General features: G+C 43.4%; 1 protein-coding gene across 3 annotated transcripts; it reads right to left on the minus strand.

The window, feature by feature from the left end:
* Positions 1-10077: 10077 nt before the first annotated feature.
* On the minus strand, positions 10078-18468 carry MACIR (macrophage immunometabolism regulator). Of its 3 annotated transcripts, none has more exons than XM_062018377.1 (3): positions 18383-18468; positions 17339-17466; positions 10078-13293 (listed from the first exon to the last, which is right to left on the minus strand). In XM_062018377.1, exon 3 carries the CDS (start codon positions 13270-13272, stop codon positions 12649-12651), a length of 624 nt encoding a protein of 207 aa, XP_061874361.1. In that variant the 5' UTR covers positions 13273-13293; positions 17339-17466; positions 18383-18468; the 3' UTR covers positions 10078-12648. The 3 variants fall into 3 exon arrangements, with proteins under 3 accessions (XP_061874361.1, XP_061874362.1, XP_061874360.1); XM_062018378.1 differs by having other exon boundaries at positions 17339-17453; positions 18383-18464; XM_062018376.1 differs by lacking the exon at positions 17339-17466 and having other exon boundaries at positions 18383-18458.
* Positions 18469-18717: the final 249 nt, after the last annotated feature.

The following is an 18717-nucleotide window of genomic DNA, read 5'->3' on the forward strand; positions in this document are numbered from 1 at the left end:
GGAATATTACAAAGAAAACTGGTGAGTGATACAGTTGCTCACCGCCCGGGACCCGACGTGAGCGACCGCTCCGGACCGGCGACCGAGAGCCCGCGCTCCCCCCCCCCCCCCGGAAGAGCTTATTCCGGGACAAGAGCTTATTCCGGCCAGCCCCCACCTGCACCCTGGGCATGACGGTTAGGATGGTATCGAATATCTGCTGGCCAGGCTGGGTCAGCTGTTCAGGCTGTGCCCTTTCCTGGTTCCTCACGGGAATTAACTCTATCCTGGCTCAAACCAGGACATTCCACCCGTTATTCTATACAATCTACACGTCATGTCTAGGTTTACACATCATAATCACCTACACATACATAACATAGAGCAACTATAGGAATCGTGACATTCAACAGCTATCATTATACAATTTAATTCACGGGTTGTTCTCACCCAGAATTAAATTCCCTTGAGGCACACATTGGGTCTTCCCATCCTTACACATCACCCACCAAGTACACCCAGGTCCCTGAGCAAAAATAATCCCACGGATGGGTTTGCCTTTACCTGAGGCAGGACACACCCAGACTGCCTTCCCTAACATGTCTTTTATATGTACCACAGGGACTTTGTCCCCTTCTACAATATGTAAGGGTCCTGATTGGGCAGGGCCAGCTCGATTGACAGATCCTCTAGAGCTGACTAACCAGGTGGCCTTTTCCAAGTGTGTATCCCAATGCTTGAAAGTTCCACCTCCCATCGCTTTCAGTGTGGTTTTCAATAACCCATTGTATCTCTCAACTTTTCCTGAGGCTGGTGCATGATAGGGAATATGATAAACCCATTCAATGCCATGCTCTTTGGCCCAGGCATCTATGAGGTTGTTCCTGAAGTGTGTCCCATTGTCTGACTCAATTCTTTCTGGGGTGCCATGTCGCCAGAGGACTTTCCTTTCAAGGCCCTGGATGGTGCTCCGGGCGGTGGCATGAGACACAGGATATCTTTCCAACCAGCCGGTGGTCGCCTCCACCATTGTGAGCACATGGCGTTTGCCTTGGCGAGTCTGTGGCAGAGTGATGTAATCAATCTGCCAGGCCTCTCCGTATTTATATTTCTGCCATCGTCCTCCATACCATATGGGCTTCAATCGTTTTGCTTGTTTAATTGTAGCACACGTCTCACACTCATGGATAACCTGTGCAATAGTGTCCAAGGTTAAGTCCACCCCTCGATCGCGAGCCCATTTATAGGTAGCATCTCTGCCTTGATGACCTGAGGTGTCATGGGCCCATCGAGCTAAAAATAACTCCCCCTTATGTTGCAAATCCAGATCTATCTGAGAAGTCTTAGCAGCCTTGTCAGCTTGCTGGTTATGCAGATGTTCTTCTGCGGCCTGCTTTTTGCGTACGTGAACATTTACATGGTGCACCTTCACAACTAGTTTCTCCATTCAAGCAGCAATGTCCTGCCATAGTGGAGCAGCCCAGACGGGTTTGCCCCGTCGTTGCCAGTTGTTCCGTCTCCATTGCTGTAGCCATCCCCATAGAGCGTTTGCCACCATCCACGAATCAGTGTAGAGGTAGATCCTTGGCCATTTTTCCCGTTCAGCAATGTCTAAAGCCAACTGGATGGCTTTTACCTCTGCAAACTGACTGGATTCACCCTCTCCTTCTACAGCTTCTGAAATTTTGCGTAGGGGACTCCATACATCTTCGATGCCTTCCCACAAGGCAACAAGAGCCATCAGTAAACAGGGCATACCACTTCTCATCTTCTGACAGGTCATCATACGATGGGGCCTCGTCAACACGTGTCACCTTCTCTGGTGATATTTCACCATCTTCACACTCTGGCCAGTTTGTGATCACCTCCAGGATCCCAGGGCGACTAGGCTTCCCTATGCGAGCTCATTGTGTGATCGGTGCGATCCACTTACTCCATGTAGCATCAGTTGCATGATGTGTAGGGAATGCCTTCCCCTTGAACATCCAGCCCAGCACTGGCAGTCGAGGTGCTAGGAAGAGTTGTGTTTCTGTGCCAATCACTTCTGACGCAGCTTGAACTCCTTCATATGCTGCCAGTATCTCCTTCTCGGTTGGAGTGTATCGGGCCTCGGATCCTCTGTATCCCCGACTCCAGAACCCGAGGGGTCGGCCTCGACCCTCCCCAGGTGCTCTCTGCCAAAGACTCCAAGTAGGGCCATTCTCCCCAGCTGTGGTGTAGAGCACATTTTTAACATCTGGTCCTGTCCGGACTGGCCCAAGTGCCATTGCATGAACAATCTCCTGTTTAATTTGTTCAAAACTTTGCTGCTGCTCAGGACCCCATTCAAAATCATTCTTCTTCCGTGTCACACGGTAGAGGGGGCTAACAATCATACTGTAATTTGGAATATGCATTCTCCAAAAACCCACAACACCTAGGAAAGCTTGTGTTTCCTTTTTGTTAGTTGGTGGAGACATGGCTGCAATCTTGCTTATCACCTCTATTGGAATATGACGATGTCCATCCTGCCATTTTACTCCTAAAAACTGGATCTCCTGTGCAGGTCCTTTGACTTTACTGCGTTTAATGGCAAAGCCAGCCTTTAGAAGAATTTGAATTATTTTCTTTCCTTTATCAAGGACTTCCACGGCTGAGTCACCCCACACCACAATATCATCAATGTATTGCAGATGTTCTGGGGCCTCACCCTCCTCCAGCGTGGCCTGGATCAGTCCATGGCAAATGGTGGGGCTGTGTTTCCACCCCTGGGGCAGTCGATTCCAAGTATACTGCACCCCTCTCCAAGTGAAAGCAAACTGAGGCCTGCACTCTTTTGCTAAAGGGATTGAGAAGAATGCATTGGCAATATCAATGGTGGCATACCATTTGGCTGCCTTGGTGTCCTGGTTTAGCCAGGAGCAGCTTTTGGCTTGGTAACAGGGGGAGCGGGTTGCAGTGAAGACCCTCCCCCGGCTCCTAGGTTCAGACCCACCTCCGGCCCGGCTGGGCCAATCTGGCGCCTCTGCGATCACTATTTAGGGGACGGGAGTTTGAAATGCGAGTCGGGAGGTGGAGAGTGATACAAGATGGAGGCCACCACGCGGACCCTTCAGCCAGAGAAGGAGGAAGGAACGAGAAGCAGTAGACCGGAGACCCCTCTGCAAGCCGTGGCGAGAATACAAGCTGTGCCCCTGAAACCTATGGAGATTCGTGGCAAGACTGAGAGCCACCAACAGCTCCGTGTGGGTGAGCCCGGACGGGCGGGGGACTGTGTGGGGAGACGGCCATGGCCCAGGCCGTGTTGGAGAGCCTGTGTGCCGCAGAGCAGCCCCACGCGAGAGGCAGAGAGGAGCTGCAGCCTTTGGAATAAGTGGGCATTGGAGCAGCCCGTGCAAGTCTGCCATGCTTGTGAGTTACCCCACGGACTTGCAGGGAGGACTGGTGTGGAGTTCACCCGTCCTGAGGAGGGACAAACGGCAGAAGCTCTCGGAAACCGACTGACTGAACCCCCCACTGCCTGCCCCCCCGAACCGTTCAGGGGGGGGCAAGGTAAAAACACCGGGATCAGGGCTCTGAACCTGGGAAGAGGGGAGGGGTGGCAAGAAGGTGTTCTTAAAAAGGCTAGTTGGACTCTCCATTGATGTATTACTCTGGGTTGTTTCATTTTGGTTATGTTTTGGTTGATTTTGCATTAAATTATTTTCTGTTTTCTTCCCCAAAACCGAGTAGCCTGGTCTGTTTTGTCCTGAACCTTAAGCGGCAATTAAGCCCTCCCTGCCCTCGAGCAATCCTCAGCCTCTTCGGTACTCGAGGCTAATCGTGGCCTTTGTTCCCTGATGGGCCTAAACCACGACACTTGGACTCCAATTCGTATTGGAGTTCCAACGTGTCTGGCACAGCCGCGCTCAGAGGTGGCGTGACTTCATTCAGGCCACGATAGTTTACTGTCAGTCTCCACTCTCCAGTAGACTTTTGTACCGGCCATATAGGGCTGTTAAAGGGTGAATGAATTTTGCTGATCACCCCTTGGCTCTCCAATTGGTGAATCAACTTATGAATGGGAATCACTGAGTCTCTGTTGGTGTGATATTGCCAACGGTGCACTGTTGTGGTTGCAACTGGTACCTGTTGCTCCTCAACCTTCAGCAAACCCACAACAGAAGGGTCCTCTGAAAGGCCAGGCATGCTGGATAATTGTTCAATCTCTTCTGCCTCCACTGCAGCCACACCAAAGGCCCATCTGTATCCTTTTGGGTCCTTAAAATACCCTCTCTTAAGATAATCTATACCTAAGATGCATGGAGCTTTGGGGCCTGTCACAATAGGGTGCTTGTGCCAATTTGTGCCAGTCAGACTCACTTCAGCTTTTAATACAGATAGCTGTTGAGATCCCCGTCACTCCAGAAATACAAATGGATTCTGTCCCTTTAAAATTTGATGGCATCAGAGTACATTGTGCACCGGTGTCCACTAAAGCCTTGTATTCTTGTGGATTTGATGTGCCAGGCCAATGAATCCACACAGTCCAATAAACCCGATTATCCCTTTCCTCCACCTGGCTGGAGGCAGGGCCTCCCTAATACTGGTCATCGCAGTCATCATTTACTGTTTCCCAGGAAACACCAGAGGTCCCCTCGAGGGAATCAGAATTGAAATCAACCCTCCTATCTTGTCTAGGGGGTTGCTCACTGGAAACTGGAGCGACATTCCTCCAAGGAGAGTTACTTCTTTTAACCCTTCCTTTACGCAACTCCTGTGCCTGTGCTCTTGGAGTAGATGGGGTAGGTGGCCTATCACACTTGCTCATATTCTCTCCTTGGTCCTGTGGATGGGACTGCGAAACATCCTGGGGTGTATACTACTTATGTTCCTGCTCTTGAGCACGGGGACGCTTATTCTTAAAAGCTGGAGTACTGGCAGGTGGAGAGCGAGACATGAATTGGTCAAACTTCCGTGACATTTTCTCTACAGCTGAAACAACAGCCTGTAGGGGACAAGACACATTTTCTTCATATTGCCGAAGTTGAGCGGCTAGTTGTTCCACCGTTTGCCTCTCACCTTCTTTCCAGGAGACAACTGCCAACGAACTGGCATAGTTTTGTGGTGCACTTCGTAGGAACTTTCGCCACATAACTCGTGTGCAATGAACTTCATCTGGGTCTGTGGGTGCATAGTCATTATAAATAATCTCCAGCACAGCTAACTCCCTCAAATATTGAATGCCTTTCTCCATGGTGGTCCACTTACTTGGGGGGCTTGTAATAGCTTCCTTGAAGGGGTATCTTTCCTTCACGCCCAACAAAAGTCGCCTCCAGAGGCTGAGGGTTTGTGACGGTCTTCCCATAGCCTTATCAATGCCCCCGTCCCGGGACAAGGAGTCCAATTGCCTGGCTTCTTTGCCCTCTAATTCCAAACTGTGGGCTCCATTTTCCCAGCATCGGAGCATCCAGGTGATAATGTGCTCACCTGGGTGACGGCTGTAATCTTTTGGCACTTCTCGCAGTTCGCTCAGGGACAAGGATCGGGTGATTATCTCTGGCTCTGGCACTGACTCTTCCTCCCGTTCCCGTGATGACACTGGTTCATCTTCATCCCTCCCAAGGCGAACTGATTTTTTTATGTGTTTCTTTTTCTGGACAGGAGCAACTGACACTGCCACAGGTTGATCCTCTGATTCAGGATCAGTGTCTGCTGTTGGAGTTAGGGCAGCAACAGCATCAGTTGCCTCAGTTTGAGTAGCCACAGTGGTTGCTAGGGTGGCATTCCTAATCTGTACAAGTAAAAAACTCTTCCAATACCTGTTCATATTCTTCTGTATATCAGTCCCTCCATAGCTGCCCAACCTCATAACAGTCTGGAAAACACATTTCACAACTCTACCCAAGAAAAACACCCTACCTAGAGGACAGAACAATAAAACCACAATGGCTGGGACATCCCAAGTGCATTCTGAATTGTCAAAAGCTATTGCAGTTAATTTGAATGAGTAAGGGAGGATGGAAAAAATGGAAAAATTACGTCCCTCCATTTTTCCCATGAACTGAGTGTCATTACTGTCACTACCTTCTGAAAATAAATGTCCAAGTTGCAGAAATGCCAACCCAGTCATGTACAAGTATTGGCCTAGCTCCATACCCAGTGATACAACCATACCATAAGCCAGTAACAACCAGTATATCAGAACGAGTGCTTTCGTCCCTTTTCCAAAGGACATAAACACTATCAGAGAGAATACATAGTGCATATGACAAATTATGGGCCAACAGCAGTTAAGCAAATACATCAACATTGTGACAATTGTTTCAGCCTACTGTGTCTTATTTCAACCCTGCGGGCCCCACGTTGGGCGCCAATAAATGTCGTGGTTTTGCCCAGCCGGAGCAAAGGGGAAGAAACCCGCGACTCCTCCCCCTCCCCCTCTCGACGGAATGCGGAGGGGATCGCAGAGGGAGGGAAAAAAAAAAAAAGTAAAAGAGCCCGCGTAAGTTGAAATAAGAACAGTTTACTGGGGAAATTGAAGAGTAACAACTATAACAAAGACAAGGGAATATTACAAAGAAAACTGGTGAGTGATACAGTTGCTCACCGCCCCGGGACCCGACGTGAGCGACCGCTCCCGACCGGCGACCGAGAGCCCGCGCCCCCCCCCCCCCCCCCCCCCGGAAGAGCTTATTCCGGGACAAGAGCTTATTCCGGCCAGCCCCCACCTGCACCCTGGGCATGACGGTTAGGATGGTATCGAATACCTGCTGGCCAGGCTGGGTCAGCTGTTCAGGCTGTGCCCTTTCCTGGTTCCTCACGGGAATTAACTCTATCCTGGCTCAAACCAGGACAGCAGTATAGAGAATCACGGCTTGCTGTTTTTCATTGGGTTCAAGCTGTTGACATTGTTCTCAAAGTTCTTGCATATTTTAGCATTTATGTCTCCTTCACCTTCACTGAAAGAACAGGTCACAGGGAGCTTCAGAAGGCAACAGTCTAGCAAAACAGGGAAATGAAGTGGGGCAACAATCCTACTGGACTTTATACCAGTTGGTATTTATACCAGAATACATAAAGAAGCTTGAAGCTTTAAAATCTCTGAAAATAACAATAAAGTAACACAAGCAGAGGTTTTCTTCATTTTGTCAAGAAGAAATTGCACCGTGTGTCTAGTGTAGAGCTGCAGAGTATCACAGACACACCACAGAATTTTAATTCATATCATACTCAAATGGTGTAAAGATTGTATTCCATCGGAACTCTTCTAAATTTCACCTAGGCTTAGGAGTAAGAAGTGTACACATATAGCCTCTAGCTTCTCTTATCTTCACTGCAGCCCAGCTGAGATCACAGTGTTCTGCTTAAACATCCTATTACCTTCCTCAACCATTCAGAAATATAGACAACTGCTCTCCAAAGAGATTTGAGTCAGTACGTCTTCCCTGTTTTTTCTTCTTTTGACATTGAAAGGATGCACTACTTCAGTCTTATTAATCTTGCAGCACTGCCTTGCTGACATTTTCCATTAATTTCTCCAGCCTTTCCCCAGATACATGCTGGTGAATTCTCCAAAGTGTGCCCAGTGCCGAATAAACATACATTCTTTATAACTCTTTGAGTTACAGAGTCTGTTTCCGCACATCAGCAAGCCAGCCGATTCTAGATTGTTCCCCACAGACTGTCTTTTTTCCTTAATTCATCTAACAAGCCCTAGACAGTTTCTCTGTGGATTTGCCTTGATGCATTCTCTACGACCAAACTAAGTTGGCTAAGAGCAGGTTAAGGTGGATGTAAGACAGGCAAAGTATTGAAATGTCAGGGTAGCACAAGATAAAGTTTAGCATTTGCATCACTGGAGCAACAGCACTGAATCTTAATTACTGCCACTCAGAAGCAGACAATCACAGCAAACAAAAGAAATTTCTAGCAAGCTGTTATTAAGAATGATCCTTGCATTACAGAGGAGGAAAGCAAAGTGGTAGCTGGTCAATGGAAGTCATCAGTCTGATGCAAGGAAGAAAGGCTGAAGGATGGGTTGATAATGATTCCTGACACAGAAATCTTCTGTATTTTTAATGAATCTGTGATGCTTTGTAGGTCTGTTACCAACATCTCATAACAGCCTCTGGTATCCCAAGCTGCACCCACAGTTAAGTCAGAAGAAAACACCTACAAAAACAGCTCACAAAAAGGTTTTCGTACCTAAGAATCACATATGTAACAATGACACCTGGCCTTTACAAGCTCAGAAACAAGTATTGCAGACAACTAAGGATTCCCCTTTCTCTCTCCAAAAATGAAGTCTTCCATATTCCATAGATCTGAAGACACAGTTCAATCTTCCCTGAGTGTTTTTATGATGGAGTAAACGGAGGGGAAAAAAACCAACCCACCAAAACAACAAAAACACCCCAAAAACTATCAAGATCATTAGGGCAAAACCCCCATAATCTGTCTGAAAGTTTTAAAGGACTTTTAAAGTTGGAATTAATTGCTGGCTAAAAATGTGGTGTGATGCAGACATACTTCTCTGTCACTCAGTGTTCAGTGTAATCACCTATCATGGAAACTGATGTCTCAATTAACAGCAGAAATCACTGAAAACTAGTCATGCAAATAGTCCCCAGAAAGAATCATCAGTAACATTTGTCAAATGCTCAAGCAACAAGCAAAGAAAGGTGCACTTTTACTGTTGGCTGCCAAGCTTTGCATTGTCTTTACAGTTATTAGTATTGTAATAAATCTAATCTTTTCAATTTTTCTTCAACGGCTTAACAAGTTAGTTACATTTCTTTAATGTAGCTTCACTATAAAATTAGTCATCCTCGTAGATATTTTTTCTCACTTTTTTTGCTTGTATTCTCACCAAAAATCACTTTTTTTCCCCTATTGTTAATCTTCTTAGCACACATTCCTCTTTAAGATGAAGTTTAACATTAAAAAGTGACCTGCCAGATCACATTTGCAAACATCCAGAACATCAAAATTTGTTTACGTTGCATAATTTCTGTTTCAGCTGCTTTGGTACCACTGTGTTACAAACATCAGTTACGTTATCCATTAACATTTCTTTGCTTAGTCTATGTTACAGGTAGTATTTCCCTTCCTTCTACTGCATTCGTTTGAACCATAAAACTTGATAGTAGTTTAGCATTCACCTTCAGACATTTCTTTAACTGTATGTCACCAAACAAAAACATATTTTGAAATCCATTTAGATTTTTTCAGACCAGAGTTTTGTATTCTGCATAGCTTTTTAATTTCTTCAAAAACAAATTATACAGCCTGACACCACCTGGCTCTACTGACACTAATTATATAACTTTTTTGCAGATAGTTCTTTCTAAAAGTTGTTGGATATTTTTAATGCAACTTACAGCCTTTCTGCTCCTTTGTTGTATTTCTTCTTACAAAATTATACTTGTTCTTTGCCTTCAAAATAATGAAATTATTTATGCTCCAAGCCTTGAACTATTGAGACTCTTTCTCCATGTCCACACAAAAACATCTGCATTTTCACAGAAGTTTTAGAAAATTCTAAAAGCTTGTTTGTTACTTACTTTGCCATACTGTCTAGTATCCCTGGTCTGCAATTAACAATCCCAACTACAGTAAACATGCTCAGCAGGAGAGAGCATCACCACTCCAGAAAACTGAGTGTAAGTCAGAACACAATGAATAGAAAAAGAGACGGTAAAGGACAACAAGGTCAGATGAGTACTGTGTACAGTTGTAAATACAAATTTTAACACAGCAGGACAGAAGCAGTCACAAGTTTATATTTTAAATTAGGAAAGCAAGAACTGAAATAAAGGCATTTAATACAAATCCTTATACACTATTTATTTTTAAAATGCCAGTTATATGGCTGAATTCAAGATGTGCCACAATATCTCAGCTTACATATTTGTACTTGATTCCAGAACTGCTTTGATGTTAAAGGTCTGTTAAAGGGAACATTTGTGTTACTATGCTGTATCATCTCTACTTTTGCGCTTTTAATCCTCTGGAAGATATCCAAAGCTGATAAAGAAACTTTTGTTGTTTGGTATTTTTTTCTTTTTAATTTATTGCAAGAACAGTGAGAAAGGTCAATATTATTTATATTCAGTTTCACTTTAGAAGTCTGAAGAACCATCTCACGCTTGATTTTGAAAGACTAATGGAAGACATTATAAACAGCCAAAATTAGGTAAGATCAAAAGCTTTCATTTGGCCGATATTGAGCTTAATTTAAAGGTAAAACCAGGAACATCTCGTGGATATGAGTTTTGATGAAGAATATTGCAAAACGAACTCACAAAACATTGGGTTCTTGAATGAGGATATGCTATAAGAGCTGCAAGTGTGTACGAGTTAAGAAAACAGTATGACCATACATTAGCACTTTCACAAACAAACCACCAAAGTACTAACACATTTTTTATGTTTGAACTTGGCTAGATAGCCATCGACTACTCTGTTCATGTAGCTATAAGATTACAGCACAGGATGACATTAGAAACATGGATACAACATTAATAATTGCATGGCCTGTTTCCTGAAACAAAGCAACTAACTTAAGGTCTATTTCATGTTTAATGTTGTATAATTCAAATGTCCTCTTTCTCCTACACAGCAAATGACTCCACAACAGGTGTTTATACTACCCTTTTTATTTGTCAGACAGAAATACATTTTCATGGGGTATTTCAGTAAACAGTGGTGTTTACTACTTAAACAAAGCTCTTATCTCTTTGGCATCTGACCATACTTTGTTTTTCAATTTAAAAGACTAAACAGGAAGATTTTACTTTTGAGATCATTGCTCAATACATTAATTTTACACAAGTGTAGTTAACTTTTGTTAACTGTGGTTTATAGTAAAGACTCTAGTAAACCTAAAAAAAATTATACTAAACCAGCAAAATGCAGACTATTGGGCTGCCTTCATTTACAACTGTGGAGTAGGCGACAGAATGAGAACTCTTCATTTTCCACAGTGCGTGCACTAACTAGTGCTTTTTATTCATTGTGCATGATAAACAAAAGAACTCCTTACTTCTACCAGAAACAACTGATAAAATAATGTATGTTTCAAAACAATGTGACTTTATTTTTAAAGAGGTCATAAGACAAAAGCAAGCTGCACGCTTCTTCAGGAAAAGATTGTACCTAAAAAAGGTCTGAAAATTGCTTTTAAATAGAAGTTAAAGTGTTTTGAGTACAGCTGTCAAAAGCACATCTCATGTTTGGTTAAAAAATTCCTAAGTAAGAAAAGTAAGCCAGCGTATTCAACCTACTCTACTGAATAATCCAGGATCATCCTTTCAATGGTGACACAGAAACATTTCCCTTGCATTCCATGAAAAAAAATTAATTTTTTTTTTTTAATTGACCTTCCTGATCTCAAGTGTTTAGTGCTTCAAATCAACTGAATTTCCAAAGCAATGCTGAAGTTATTTGACATCTCCCTTTACTATACATGGTACAGAAATAATGAATTAAAAAGAAAAACTGTTATCGTTTTATACTGTTATATCAGTGCAGACATCTCAGTATATTCACTGGAATTTGCAGTGAAACCTTGTTTGTGTGTCAACGTAAAAAATAAACAATGAAAACCTCTCTTTACTCCCAAAAAGATTTGCTTTTAATAACCTAAATCACAGAATCAAAGAATGGCAGGGGTTGAAAGGGACCGTTAGAGATAATCTAGTCCAACCCCTCTGCAGAAGCAGGTCAACCTAGATCAGGTCGCATTGGAACACGTCCAGGCAGGTCTTGAAGACCTCCAAGGAAGGAGACTCCACACCTTTCCTGGGCAGCCTGTTCCACTGCTCCTTTATCCTCACTGTAAAATAGTTTTTTCTTATGTTTAAATGGAACTTCTTGTGTTCCAGCTTCTTTCCATTACCCCTTGTCCTGTTGCTAGATACAATAGAAAAAAGGGATGTCCCAACCTCCTGACACCCACCATTTAGATATTTGTAAATATCAATGAGATTCCCCTCCAGTCTCCTCTTATTTAGACTACTTATCCTGAACAAGTTCTACAGAAGAGGAGGCAAAGCAGTTACTTCTATGCAGAAACTAAAAAATAGTTCAATAGGATTCAAGTAGCAAAGGTTTGTTTTGTCAGTGAATCTCAACCTCAACACCAGTGCAAGCAAACTTGAAAATTTTTGAACTGGACAGTTCAAATAGTGAGTGATCCAGTTTAGTCAAGATGACCTCCCTCTCCATGATGCAAAAAAAATACATACATTTTAGCGTAGAATACAGGAAACAAAAGGAAAACAAAGAAAGCTCCTAAAATCAAGTACTTATCGAAAAGTGGTTTCTAATATCAAGTCAAAATTAGCAACAAACAAGCAGACTTCACCGATCTTTCAGTGTTAAATTACTGTTAGATTTAACTGTACCAAAAAATATCCCCAACCCAAAAATCGAGAGTGCTTTTTGTTGTTAAAAGGCATGCAAAGAAATATCCACCAGCTGCAGTCAACTTTAAATCAGAATCTGCTTGCTCAGAAAACATTTCACCCTTCAAGTATTTGTAACAAATTGCATTGCCAAGATCCTTTTCAAATAAATTATCTTCTGGTAACATTTCGCTGATAGAATCACCTACAATGTGGACAGTCATGTATGCAATTCAACAGTGGTTGTCTCTGCAGCAAGAGAGGAATAATCAGAAATTTGTTTTAAATTTGAGATGATAGCTTATGTGTTATTTCTTGCAAACATACGATCTCCTCTAAGGTTAAGGTGTTGGAGCTGGTACTGTAGCACTTCTGTGTCAGCAGGTTCCTTAATGTTCATTTTGTCTAAATTGAGGTAGTCCAGGGATTTTGAATGAGCTCTTTTACCTTTTAAAAGGCAAAGAGGCAAGGGACCATGAAGTGCCTTGTAAGGTTCGTATTGTAAAGGCTTAATGCATTTATCCCCTGAGCTGGGCATCCGTCTCCTCTTCCTTCCATTTACTGCTGGGATCTCATATGGCTGGTAGTACCTACTTCTAGTTTTGTACAAACGGGAGGAACGTGTAAGTCCTAAATCGAGTTGTCTGGAGTGCAAGTTTGGCCCAGATTCTCCTTTATTGTCTTCACTTCCTGTACACTTCTGGGCTAATTTTAGAAGCTCCTCTCCAGTCGTGAAGCCAACCAGGTAGTTGGAATCCATGTGAAGGATCTGATACCCCGCAACCATCCGTCGCATTGGTGAGCAAGGGGTACTAGAACAGCGAGGCTTTTCTACCTCCATCCTGCCCATGGGACTCACCTCTCCAAGAGGCACAGGAAGGGTGGAGAGAGAAGTTCTGGACTCTGCATTTATGTCAACTTCCATTTTAAACACAATGCCAGCCTCCTAAAAATAAAACAGAGCTTGATCAGAAACAGAGCCTTTATGCAGCAAAGCGGATAACAGAAACAAGATTTTGTACCACCCAGAAGTCATGACCAGTACTTCTCTACTCAGCCTTGTCTTATGCCCTTACAGAGTGTTACGTATCAAAACTATCATCAATACCTTCATTTTAAAATGATCTTGGATGCTTTTTAAATAAAATATACCACAAATATACTCTTGATTACTTAAACATTAATAATATTGAGTAGTATTGTACACAGAAAAGCAGCATCTTTCCAGTCCATTTTTTAATTCTTTTAGTCCATTTGATTCCTTATAGCTTCTAACCTCTGAGGCCATCTACATTCATTAGCAAAACCACAGCAACCTCTCCCATATTTAGCTGTTATTTTTCTGTATTGACAACAGTTTCCATCAAGAAAGCTTCCAGAAAGTGTGTCTAACAGCTACTACCTCAGTCAGGCAGGACCATGGACCACGGCTATCTTCTAAGGGTACTGCAATGCTTTCCACTTTCAAGCGTGAAGACAGCTTGCTTTAGATTCAGAGACATCTTGGCTGATCAACAGCCATCTTTATAAGTCATCAGCAATTCTCCTCCTCTCAAAAATCCTATCCTCTTATTCACAACCCACCAGACAAACCAACACTGTTTTATTCTCATGCATTTCTAACAAAGGAAACAGTATACTAGCATTTAATGAAAACAGCATAAAATTCTTAGGAGTACCTCCAAGAATAACCAATATTCTGAATTTTATGGTATTTGTTTGGTTTTTGATTTTTTTTTAAATAGGCTAGCTTGCCCTGACCTTTGTCCCTTTCAACTATTTCAAAAACAGCGTTTGGTGTATCTTCATGAAGATTTTACAAGATTTGATTCTTTCTTCCATAAAGTAGGCTCTACAGATCAATTTATCTGACCCACGTGACTAAATATTGAGAAAATTGTCTAAAACTGCAAGAAGAACAATGAATAGAAATACTATCTTAACTACTACAAATCATTGTATTACCCCAGATAATACATTAACATGCCTGAGATAAATCTTTGAGGGTAAAAACATCAAAATCTCCACAACTTGCAAATATAAAGGCTTTATGACTACTGAATCTTTCACAAAGGTGTCAGACAGCATTCAGATCCTCATGAGACAAATGAAAATCAGACAGGTACAACACACCAGTGCCTAACATACAAATATATGCCCTGTCAATCATTTGTCGTTGGAATGACCTCTCGCCCTTTTTGCCTGGGTTTTGTTCCTGATGATGTTATTTTTTTTATAAGGAAATGTATTACTTACTTTCTGAGAAGAGAAACATGACTCAAAAAATGTCAGCTTTAATTACTCAACATTTAAAGAGAACAAGGAGAGTGGTTTCCCTTGACACTCCTACACTTTGAAGAAAGCCTGCATTATTTTGAAACCACCACAACAAGTTGTTGGCAGCAAAAGAACTGGTTCTCTGTAAATCTGTTTTTCCATTGTTACTTATCTTCAACTAGAATATGAACTGATTTGAGAAGATGACTTCCTTTCAGGATGGACATTAAATTTCTGTCCATCCAACTACTGATTTATTTTTTTAATCAGAGATTAATTTTTTTCTTCTAGATGACAAGTCTGCAAGTAGTACCATTTATTAATAACCAGAGAGATCTGTCTCATTGATAAAGTGCTCACAACTCAAATGTGTAGATGGCAGAATGGAAAAATGGCAATAGATTCTCTTACACCAACTTATAGAGTCAAACACATTGGATGGAGATATCATCAGTTTCCCTTTCTCTGTGTTTCCATTACTTAATATACATCATGTACTTAAAAGATACAATGTAAGGAGTATGTATCACCCAACATATGTGAAGCACATGTGAAGACAGCAGGCATTTTTTATTATTTGAATTGTCTGTCTCTGCCTGTCAAGGGCAAGAATAAGGTCTACATTTTTCCCCTTGCAGTCTGAAAAGAAAAATTCACATTTGTTAACATGGGTGAACCCATACGTGCTTTTGGAAACTCCATCTTGTTTCACTGCCACTGAAATATGCTGATGGAATTATGGACCTGTCAAGCAAACTTTTCTAAAAATATTTACAATCTGTACCTAAAATCTGTGAAATATTTATATGAAAGGGAAAACTGAAGCTAAATTTAGCTACATGAGACTAATCACAAAGGTGCCACACTTCTTTTCCTAGACCCGGGGCAGTCAGGCCACAGACTCTGAGATGTAGCTTGTAGGTTCTTCCACTGCAAGCTGGTGACACTGCTGCACTTAGTGCCAGAGCCAGACAGCTGTTTTAGTTATGCTCTTTACTTTCAGCTCTGAGTGGACTCTAGTAGACTAATTTTGCTACATCCTGCTCTTGAAGGTCCCTATAAAGTTGTGTTATGCTTTACAGACTGATAGCATGTCTTTAGAGACAGGAAAGGGGAGTTAAAAATACTCCTGGCCAGCAAAAAGATTGCTGTGACTATCATTGCTCATTAAAGATGAAGGAGTGAGACACGTGAAGAAGCCGATGCATATCACAAAAATAATATTTTTTCTGTAGTTGGTCAGTAATTTAAAATAATGTGGTTTTTATGACTGCATTTTATTTCTCTGTATTTTTAATTTTCATCTTCTCACCAATCAAAACAAGTTTAATTTGCAAAGTTCTCTCTGGTTTAAGGTTGGTCCACTTGGAAAAAAACAAAACAAAAAAAAACCCCATACCACAACCTGGCTTGTCAGCAAAAATTAAATTATCTTTTTAAAATAATAAAGATAGTGGGGACAAAAGGTATGGTTTTGAAAGTATTACAGATTTTATGAAACATCGGGTTTTGTCTTCAAAAATAAGAATAAAGGTTCCCATTGCTTTTGTGTCAGATAAGAAATGCACGTTTGGTAGCATCCTATATTGTCATGTCTGAAAACATAGGTCTCTCCGCAGATGTTAATTTGAAACTATCAAACTAAAGAATAAAATATTATATTCAGCCTTTGACTAGGAACAGCTATTCAAAGAAAGATACCAGTTAAAAATAAGATCTACTCAAAGACATCAGGAAAAACATTTATAACCAATGCAATTTAGTTCTTTTGGTTTTCTTTTTTAACTGAAGCATTTTAAGTGGCTACTTCTTTGTCTTAACTTCATGCAACCTGCAGCAGATATTTAAGTATTTGTTTGAAAGGTGTCCCATTCACTTTTACCATTCACATTGCTAAAGGTCACTTCCTTAAGCTTAGTAGAGTCACATCTATAATGGCTTTCAAGTTGCATTCTCTGTCTCCTTCCCAGATGCTCCTTCCCATATTTAAATATTACCTAACTGTAATGCAAGTATGGGACAAAAGTCAATAAAAGCCCAATAGCATATGCAGGTACAAGAAATTTATGTGAAAATTATAATTAGTGGAAACAAAAACCCTTGTCCCAGAACACCCAGTTCATCTGACTTCACAATAACATACTGTATTTGTGTATGATTATGGATGCCTGGTGGCCACACTGGCAGGATAAGGCTGGTCACATAAGAGATTATAAAGAAAGACATGTGACAGTGTCAGCACTGTTATGCAAGGACTTAATTTTAGAGACTGCTGGCACTGCCTTACTTCCCTCTGTTTCAAAGTCACTTAAAACCAGCTAACTGCTGATAGCCCATCACAGACCCTCTTCACTACTTCCACATGCAGCTACGCAGGCACATATGTATGTATGTATAGTGATGGTATGTATGTACAGTGATGTACTGCCTTACCCTTGAGAATACAGTAACAAAGAAAGATGTGTTCGTAGAAAACATAGAAAACATAGAAAAACATCTAGCATATCATTTGCTATTTTTTTTAATCACTACATACACTTATGCCAGCTAAAATGCCTATGTAAACACCGTACACCTACACGTGAAGAAATTAACTTAATTTCCTACATATAAGGAAGGGTTTTTGTGTGTAAACCACACAAAATTGCTGCTCAACTATTCAGAGACACTCCCTCAATATCCTTGTATGCAGGAACAGTATGGGCAAAACATACCTGCCAATCAAAGCAGCTTAGCAAGCTTCATATCATTCTAGTGGTTGATAAGGCTTCGACAAAGGCTGGACTTGATCTTAAAGGTCTCTTCCAGCTGAAACGATTCTATGATACTCTGTAAAGTAACACTTTAATGCAAGTCAAGAGTGCACATAGATGTACCATGGATGGTACAATCCACACTTAAAACACAGCTTTGAACCTTCAGCTACTGAGCAAGACAAGTTACCCAAAGAAAGATGGGCATTAGCACACTTTTGCTAGTATCAGACTGAACGATAAGGTCCTATCCAAGTTCAGCTCTTGCCTAAGAGTGTCAAGAAGGGTACAGGGACTGGTGGTGGTTTTAAGTTGCAACTGATGAAGCACGCATGATTATGAACAGACACAGGCGCTAAGTGGTGAACTCTTTTCCATCGTTTACATTGCTAACAGCGTCTGGCCCGGAAAGCACACTTGAGGAAGCCCTGTGCAAGCTTCAGGCCCCACAAAGTAGTTGCCCCAAACAGGCTTCCCTGCACTCACGGGTACTGGCACCAGCAGCCCGACTTGTTCCCGGACTCGCCCAGACGGCTCACCGCCCGCTAACTCCCAACGCGGCCGACTGCAGCTGCTGGGGCCGCGGGCTAGGGCGCATGAGCACTGGCCTGAGGGAGCGATGGGCGCAACGCCGAACTCATGGAGGACGGTGCGCCCGCGCCCGGACCTCTGCGGCCGTGGTACAGTATCCGGCCCCACCGCAGCGCCCGGCTCCGCGGGGAGGGCCCAGGCTTGCTGCGCGTCTCCCAGTGGCTCCCGCCCTGGCCTGCGGGCGGCACGGCTGCGGCTCCCCGCCAGGCCCCGCGCCCGCCCCCCGCCACCACTATGCCAGCCGGCCCTCGACCACACCACACGGACCGCTACCGCCGTCGACCCTGGCCCGGCTGCCCCCGCCCCGCAGTCCTACCCGGGCCCTCCCACCGCCCACGCTGCGGCACCCACTCCGTGAGGCGTCGGTGAGGCCCGAGGCCGCGGGGGCTGCTGCGCCGCCACCCCTGCTCCTACCTGCGGCCCGGCCAGGCGCGGCGCGAGTAGCCCGGCGCCGAGATCGGCGCTCCGCGCGCCACCTTGCACGGCCCGACCCGGCCCCTCCGCCCAGTGCGCCGGGCTGAGGGCGGGGCGCGGCGGCGGCAGGCGGTGCCGGGACCGGAGGGGCCCGGGTGGATAGCTCCGCGCTGTCTCACTCTGCATTTCGCCCAGCCTCTGTCAGGCCGTCCGTTGCGTGCAGGTGTCTGTGAACAGAAGGCCGAGGAGCCGGTAGCGGCGGAGGCGGAATAGGCCGCGCGGAGCGCCGACGCGAACAGCACCTCGCTGTGGGCCGGTCTGCGGCAACCTGGAGC

The sequence above is a fragment of the Colius striatus genome, chromosome Z (genome assembly GCF_028858725.1).
Source record: "Colius striatus isolate bColStr4 chromosome Z, bColStr4.1.hap1, whole genome shotgun sequence".
Classification (NCBI taxonomy): domain Eukaryota; kingdom Metazoa; phylum Chordata; class Aves; order Coliiformes; family Coliidae; genus Colius; species Colius striatus.